We start from the raw sequence: 8,764 nt of genomic DNA on the forward strand, positions 1-8,764 counted from the left end.
CCCAGACCAAAATAAGTGACTGCAGATTTGTTAATGGATGTTTGGATTATATGGAATTTATATGTTGGAAGAGCATGATGCTGTTAATAAAGTTACTTTTATTCTTTTTGCTATTAACGAAGTTGTTTATCTTAATCTTGCATTCTTCAAAATTGTTACTCTTTTGACATTATTTTTCAATTGAAATGTACATATTCTTGATGTACAACATATTTGAAAGCCATAAGTAAGAAAGCATTGAGGAATTTTTATGCTATTACGTCAAATGAGAAGTTTGGCAAGGACAAAAGAGATGTTCTGCCCTATTTATTGCAGGTTTACCTAACAAATCTGGAGGCTAATCCAGAGCTGTAGCCGCCATAGTACCAGTTTTATATGTAATACTTGATTTCTGAAACCGAGGATAGGTAATCCAACACAAAAATTGTGTATTGTGTTCTGTCACTTTGAAGGAAAGAAGGATGTTATCTATGTCCCACTTAGGGATGGCAACTTTCTCCTGTATTGTTTATTTTAATTTTTACTTGTTTTGTTTTTCGTTTATATTTTTCTTATTTCTGGTAAAAATTATTATCACTACTATTATTTTTCAATCTGTTAAGAACAATTCATGTTTCATTTAAAAATGATGATAATTCTTTTCTTTTTGTTCGATAAAAAATCTTAAATTTGAGATTAACTTTATCCGAGGCGGGAACCATGTTGTTCATAACTGCTTCAAGGCAACGAGTCTTGTCCCATTTACTCGTCTTGTTCGAGGTGAGGTCTTGTCGATATTGGGTTAAACGAATATTTTTTTGCAATCCCTAGTTCCACTCGAATACTCTTATCCAATATTAAGCTAGACCATCGGATATCTCCAAATCTTTGAAGGCATCAAATGAATTTGCCAAAACTAATTCAGATGAGGATGATGATACCTCTTGTTTATTGGAGGAATTTTGTAAATAGTGACGTCAAAATAAATATAAAGATGGTTTGTAAATTCGTGTCGAAAATTGGACAGAGTAACGGCAAAGAAAACACAAACAAGAAGAAGAAGAAAGTAGGGACAAAGTTGAGGCAAGAGTTGGACTCTTTGTCCTTAAGTCGAATTTACCTCTCAATGGTGCCTACGGATTTCGGCAATCGACTCCCAAGATACAACGGCTACACTTGTGTTTGTAGCACTCCAAAACACAAGTACAACGAACCAAATTTAGGCTTATGTACTTCAAGGATGAAATGAAGGAAAATCAAAATAAATGAAATGATTTTGATTTTGGATAGAAGAGAGGATAAGAGATGTTTTGCATATCAAATTGTGAGGAATAGGACACCCAAAGGGTCCTATTTATAGACCATAAAAGGGTGTGGACGAAATGGTAGAGGCCAAACTATGCACCCTTTCCAAACAATGCACCTTTATGAAAAGGTGTCTATTCACCGGACAACCGTGCGGTCGCACGGTCAAATATTTTGACCTGATTTTCGTCCTTTTTCGTAATTTCTCATTCATCCGATATTGGTTTTTGAAATGCCAAATATACCCTTCAATACATGCAGAGAAATCAAAATTCTCCTTCGGGGGCGTTGCCCCCGAGCCCCCACGGGGGCGCTGCCCCCTCGACCCCCCGCGACCTGACCGGGCAGGTTGATCCCCGTTTGTGCGCCCTGAAGCGGCGAAGTGGCAAACAATTTTGCCTAAACGGATTGAGTCGAGTTTTTGAGTATTTGCCCGAAGTCGATACGAAATCACTTTAATCGATTTTCAATTCTCGATTTATTTAGCCAATATCCAACATTGCTCTCATAATTGGACCTATTATCTATAGGCCGAACGAATTGAGGAAATCAAAACAGGCAAAAGAAAATTGGAAAGCGGGTAGTCCGAACACTTAGATTTTTTTTTTTTGTCTTCCTTTATTTTCGGTTTATGTTTGTTAACCCAATATCGAACAAGGTGTCCTCAAATGAGATTTTGATGGACTTCAAAAATTCTTCTAAATTTAGAAGTTCAGATTTTGATGGAAACCTAAGTGTCATTAATTGAGATTTTAATGAAATCTTATAAAATTTAAGTATTCTCAATAATTTATGAATTTATAAGAATTTCATTAATGGAAGAATTTTAAAAGATTTAATAAATAGAAGAATGTTAAAAAATTTGGATAAATTTCAAGTTTATAAATACATATAATAAACTTTTTGAAATTTCACCATTTTTAATGAAATTCTAATGAATTTTGTGGAACTCTTTCGAATTGTATGTATCAAAATTTTAATTGAGGATACCCCCCTAAGTGAAATTTTATTGGGTCACTTAACTTTTCGAGGATGTCTTCAATTGAGATTTTGATGGATTTTAGAAATATTTTAAATTCAAGTGTCTTCAATTGAAAATTTTATTGAATTTCATTGAAATCCATTAAAATCTAGGTGTCCCTAATTGAGATTTCGATGAATTTAAATAAAATCCTTTAAAATCTAGATATCCTTATAACTAATGGATTTATAAGGATTCATTAATAGTGATATTTTAAAAGTTTTGGATGAGTTTAAAGCTTAAAATACATGTAACAAACTCTTTTGAAAATTTACAATTTCTACCCCCCATTTCTTATCCATTCTTTCAAAGAACTTTTTTTTCGTATTCATTTTCAACCACACATTTTTAATATAAAATATTTTTCACGTAAATCCAAAATTTTTCCTCCTTTTAATCATACATTCTTCAAAAAATTACTATTCAAAAACTCGTTCTTTACAAAAAAATGGCTGTCAAACGGGGACCTAACGAGATTCTTATGGATTTTGTTTAAATCTAATCAAATGCACGAAATTCATCATAACTTATAATCTTTTAAAATCCATTATTTTTTATTTTTTTGAATTTAATACATGATTGACAATTTTTTAAAATTTTAAGCACTTATATGTGCATATGTGCTTATTAAGTGATTTGTTGGATAAAAAAGTATATGTTTGACCAGTTTAAATTAAAATTTAAGTTTGTCAAATTAGTTTTAAATTCACTATCCTGTTATGTTATAATTGATAAAAAATGTTTAATTAGCAGTCTTATCCCAATAGTTATTTTAAATAATCGTTTCGTCCCATGTCAATTTATCACGACATCATATCATAAAAGTATTAAAATTAAAAAAAAAATGTATTTTAACATTTTAATCTAAAATCATTGTCATAATCATCGTGTAACAATTATGTGGAAGATGAACTTTGGTATGGCTGCTATTTTTTTATATAGGTGGCTTGGTGATGCTTATGAATGGAATTTAAAGCCATGATTAAATATTAATTTTTTCAAAAAAGAAATAAATAAATAAAAATGTATTATTATTTTTCAACATCTTCAATGCTTTTGGATTATTTTCTTTGCCAGATGAATGGTGGCAGAAGACAGATTCCTATGTGTCTGAAAATAATTTGATGGAAAAAATGACTATATTTTAAACAATTCAATGATAAAGTACGATATGATATTATGTCAATTATAATATCAATGATAACAGGGATGTTCTCAACTAAAATTTTAATGAATTTTAAATAATTATAAATTCTAATAAATTTTGTAGATTTGAATAGATTCTTACAAATTTAATAAGAATCTCATTAAATATGGTGAAATTTCCAAAAAATTTACTTATATGTATTTTTAAGCTTGAAATACATCCAAATCTTTTAAAATCCCTCTATTAATGAAATCTTTATAAATCCATTAATTATTGAGGATACCTAAATTTTAAAGAATTTCATTAATATCTCAATTGGGAACACCTAACTTTTAATGGATTTCATTAAAATCCAATAAAATCTCAATTGAGGATACCTAAATTTGGAATAACTTTTAAAATCCATCACAATCTCAATTGAGGACACCCTGTAGCATGATCTTGTTTTTTTTTTTTTTTTTTTTTTTTTTTTTTTTTTTCTCTCTCTCTTCCATGCTCTCATTTTCCCATTGTATTCACGTTTCTTTTTCACGAAAAGACGATAAACCTATAATCAAATAGTTAGCCTATTATTAATGACTTTCAATATTTATTATTATTATTTTTTTTGTGCCTTTATCATGAGCATTTGGGCACGGTAACATCTTTTTATTTTATTTTATTTTTTTTGGTGAGGTTATTTTGACATGATTTCAATTATTTTATTTGCTTAAGTGCGTGATAGTTTGATGATTATATACAAAAACAAGTGTTTTATTATGAAAATTGTATGGAAAACTTTCTAAAGGTTATAAAAGTTTATGAAAATATATACAAGTCTTTAAATATGAAAGTTTATGAAAACTCTTCATAATTCTGGAGAATATATATAAAGATCAATAAAAATTTATGAATCTTACCATAATAATAATCGAATGACTAAATTAAATAAATCTTTTAATTTTATATTATCATTATATTTTAATTTTTTGCACCACATTTGTATTACATTTCAATTTTTGTTCATAATAATATTCACGTTCTCTACCTTTTTTGTCGCACTCTTATCCCATTAATTAGGATATCTCGTTTTAATAATCAATTTCATCCCAAAAGCTTATTGGGATGACGTAGAATGAATTATTTTGTCATTTCCTTTTCAAAAATATGATAAATACAAAAATATGATAAATTTTTTTTCGTCATGTCAATGTAGGCAAACAGAATAGTTTGATACAAATCATCATAAATGATGAGATGTACTAATGGATGAAAAATTAAAGATAACAATTCATTGATGAAAGGAATTTTGTGTTAAGAAATTTAACAGATGCAATGACATAATTTGAGGTAGCAGCAAATGTTTTGATGAAAATACTAATTGTTTTTAACTTTCAAATAGTCCAACGATAAAATATCATGTGATATTATGTCAAAACATTTGACACTGCATCATGATTCATTTAACCCAAAATCTCGACTATAAATTAAAGAGAGAAAATTCATTGAAATCGGCCAAATCGACCTGACCATCCCCATTCGAATCGATTTGGGTCATTATACTTTCAAATAGGATTTTATTTTGAATGATCGATTTGATAGCCCAACTAACTGGTGCTAAATCCTATTAAGCCCCTGTTTGGCCCCCATTACGGGGAAAATTTAATGTATAGAATAGTGTTTTTTGAAAAATGAGTGGTTGAAAAAGAAAGAAAAATTTTCGATTTACGTGTAATATTATTTTATGAAAGATTGTGTGGTTAAAAATAGGAGAGAGAAAAATGTAATGTAATGTAATGAAAATCAAACAAGGGCTAAATAGGACAAATAGTTCTGTATTTCACCCAACATTTCGTGGTGGTTCGAGTCACACACGCGAATTGGGAAAACTCTACAAGTACAATTTTTTTTAACAGAATTGGTACAGAAAGATAGCTATAACAACAACTAATAGGAAGATAAGCTATATTTTTGTATAACTCTGTAGAAAAAATCTATATTTATAGGATTATTCCGCGAACTGTGAGTACTACAAACGAGTAGTCATAGTCCATGACGTAATAGGGTAATTGAATTAACCAACTTTATTCAAAAAGGCCCAGATTTTCAAGACTCTCACGCTCAAGCCAACTTTTCGCTCCCTATACCTATACCTTGTGCCGCTGGAAAATTCGTTTCGATCTCGCCGATTATGCCCGGCAAGTGCTGATCAAAGTAATCAGATTTGAATATTCTCATCCGTTATTTATAAATACTCGCACATGTATTGATAAAGGAACAGATGAATCGAGGATGGGGGATTATATGAGCGGCAGTGAAGAGGATTATTATTACTCCTCCGACCAAGAATCGATCGACCGGTTCGAGAATGAAGACTCTGAAACTCAATGGGCCCCACCTAAAGCCCCTTCCTGCAAGGTATATACATGCAATTTTTAGTACGAAAGATGAATGCTTATCGATTATGTCTTTTGTTTTGTCTTTTTTAAAGCTCATTATTAAGAGCCCAAAGAATTGTATGTATATTCGAGTTAATTGTTTTCCACTTTATCATCAGTATTTATTTATTTTTGAAAACAGTATATCAATATTCACCTTAAAGTTGGAAATCGAATTTTTGGATGACTTTTGAATCTAACTTTTTAAGGAGATTCTGTAGTTTCGAAAGGTTATAGCTACTGAGTTTGGGTTTGTTGAAAAAGTTCGGTTCTTTGATGGGATATGTGAATTTGCAAGAAGACTGTTAACCTTATCCCCACCTTACATATTTCCTCTTTATTACGTGTATTTTTTATGGTTTCTGTGATTACATGTATATCTTCACCTTAAAGTTGGAAATTGGGATTTTTGGGTCACTTGTGATATCTATCTTTTTAAGGAAATTATGCAGTTATGAACGGTTATAGGTACTGAATTTTGGCTTGTTTGTATAAGTTGAAAATGTATTGTTCTTTAGATGGTTCAAGCGAGTTTGTGAAGAAGACTGTTAATCTTAACCTCACATTAATTATTTCCCCCTCTGTCAAGCGTATTTTTTAATTTTACTTTTAGCTTTTGTGATAACATGTCAATCTTCAACTTCAAAGTTGGAAATTTTGGATTGTATGGTGACTTCTGATGGGTTTTGAAGGATTATGGGGACTGAATTTTGGTTTGTTTTGAGGACGTTTGGTTCTCTTGACGGGTCTAGCGAGTTTGTGAAGTAGACTGTTAATATTTTCCTCACCATAATTATTTTTATCTCTAGCCTGTGTATATTTTGGTGATAACATGTCAATCTTCATCTTAAAGTTACAAATTTTGAATTTTAGGGTGACTTGTGATACCTACATTTTTAAGGCAATCCTGCAGTTTTGAATGGTTATAGGTACTGAATTTTGGATTGTTTTGAGAAAAGTTGTTCTTTCGATGGGTTAAGAGTGTGCACAGACGTTGGCTAGTCTTACATATTTATGTGAGTTAATAAATTATTTTATTAATTTTTCTTTTTTGTTCTGAGTGTGCAGCTTCATCTTTTGGCCTGACTGCTTTGTTGTTAAAGCCTGAACGAAATGTTTTTAACCAATGAAACCATGGTTATGTTCACTACCAGAATACTTTTAAGACATGAGTCTTGGGTTATTTTACTTGCCAATTTTTATTGGAACTCTAGGTTTACTGCATGTTGTGAGATCAACTGGTTTATCTTTAGGTTTTTTCTACTTATTTTCTGACCATTGTTTTACCTTTGCAGGTAATCACGAAAGATTCTCTCTTGGATGCACAGGTAAAAAGAAGAAGTCATGTTTCTGTTTCCATGTTCAGTATTTACATCATGTGTTTGTTGTTCTGGAAACTAAATGATGTGTTCAAGGTACTGAAGAAATTTTCCTCATTCATGCAGAGGGAAGATTTGCTAAGAGTAATGGACTTGATGTCCGTTAGAGAACACCATGCCAGAACTCTTCTCATTCATTACCGCTGGGATGTTGAGAAGTTAATTGCTGTTTATGTGGAAAAGGGGAAAGCTTGCATGTTTGCTGAAGCAGGTGTAACTCTAGTTGGAGCTGTTGACCATGATTTACCAGAATCGTTGTCTACAGTTATGTGTGATATATGTATTGATGATGTGCCTGTTAGCGATGTGAGCAAAATGGACTGTGGCCATTGCTTTTGCAACGACTGTAAGCACCCTTGAGTTTGATTTTGTTCTAGGCATCTATACTGCTATAAGGAAAATATAATCCGTTACATAGAAGGGCTTTGCTATTCGTCTATATGGTTTTGACATGCATCATAAACTTGAAGGAACTTTCATTTCTGCAAGTGTTACCTTGTCTAATCACATGAAGTTTGTTTATGGGGTTAAATTCCATTTACGGTAACTATATTTTCATTGTAGTAGCAAACTATACTTTAATTTTGTTCAATCACATAACTACACTTGAATATGATTTCTTGCTGATAACTGCAGTTTATTTTAATTTTCATTAAGGTAACTTTGTCAGATTTCGTTGAAGGAAATCGGTGCCGCTGTAGTAAATAAATAACGTTTATCACGCGTAACTGTTGGTTGCCAACCTGGAATAAGTATATATTTAGTGAAATAAATGATGTCTATCAATCGATTTCCATTGGTCCAAGTGACGGAATTGGACAGAGTAACTCAAATGAAGTTAAAATATACTTACTCGATTGAACAAATTTGAAGTACATTTACCTGAATGACACTACAGTGAATTATAGTTACCGTGAATGGAATTTACTCTTTTGTTTTGCTATTTTATTTTTTAAAGTGTAAAATGCGGAACTGCTTAAGTTCTTTTTTTGACATATGTCATGTTCAGGTTGGACAAAACATTTCATTGTCAAAATAAATGAGGGCCAGAGCAAGCAGATTAGGTGCATGGCCCATAAATGCATTGCTATATGTGATGAAGCTGTTGTCAGAAAACTAGTTAGTAAAAGACACCCTGATTTAGCAGATAAATTTGATCGGTTTCTTTTTGAATCATAAATTGAAGATAACAAAATGGTTAAATGGTGCCCAAGTATACCTCATTGTGGGAACGCCTTACGGGTAGAAAATGATGAATTTTGTCAGGTAGAATGTTCCTGTGGTTCACAGTTTTGTTTCAGTTGCTTATCAGAAGCCCATTCCCCTTGTTCATGCTTGATGTGGAAACTGTGGACAAAGAAATGTCGAGATGAATCAGAGACGGTTAATTGGATCACTGTACATACAAAGCCTTGTCCGAGGTGTCACAAACCTGTGGAGAAGAATGGTGGCTGTAATTTGGTTAGTTGCATCTGTGGGCAAGCATTTTGGTAAGAGCACTTCTTTTTATGAACCT

At 31.5% G+C, this 8,764-nt stretch overlaps 1 protein-coding gene across 2 annotated transcripts; it reads left to right on the plus strand.

Moving 5' to 3' along the window:
• Positions 1-5,481: 5,481 nt before the first annotated feature.
• Positions 5,482-8,764, plus strand: LOC111394611 (probable E3 ubiquitin-protein ligase ARI2). Of its 2 annotated transcripts, none has more exons than XM_023020515.1 (4): positions 5,482-5,849; positions 7,165-7,197; positions 7,315-7,594; positions 8,258-8,764. In XM_023020515.1, exons 1-4 carry the CDS (start codon positions 5,724-5,726, stop codon positions 8,425-8,427), a joined length of 609 nt encoding a protein of 202 aa, XP_022876283.1. In that variant the 5' UTR covers positions 5,482-5,723; the 3' UTR covers positions 8,428-8,764. The 2 variants fall into 2 exon arrangements, with proteins under 2 accessions (XP_022876283.1, XP_022876284.1); XM_023020516.1 differs by having other exon boundaries at positions 5,486-5,849; positions 8,550-8,762.

This window comes from Olea europaea, chromosome 5, assembly GCF_002742605.1.
Source record: "Olea europaea var. sylvestris chromosome 5, O_europaea_v1, whole genome shotgun sequence".
NCBI lineage: Eukaryota > Viridiplantae > Streptophyta > Magnoliopsida > Lamiales > Oleaceae > Olea > Olea europaea.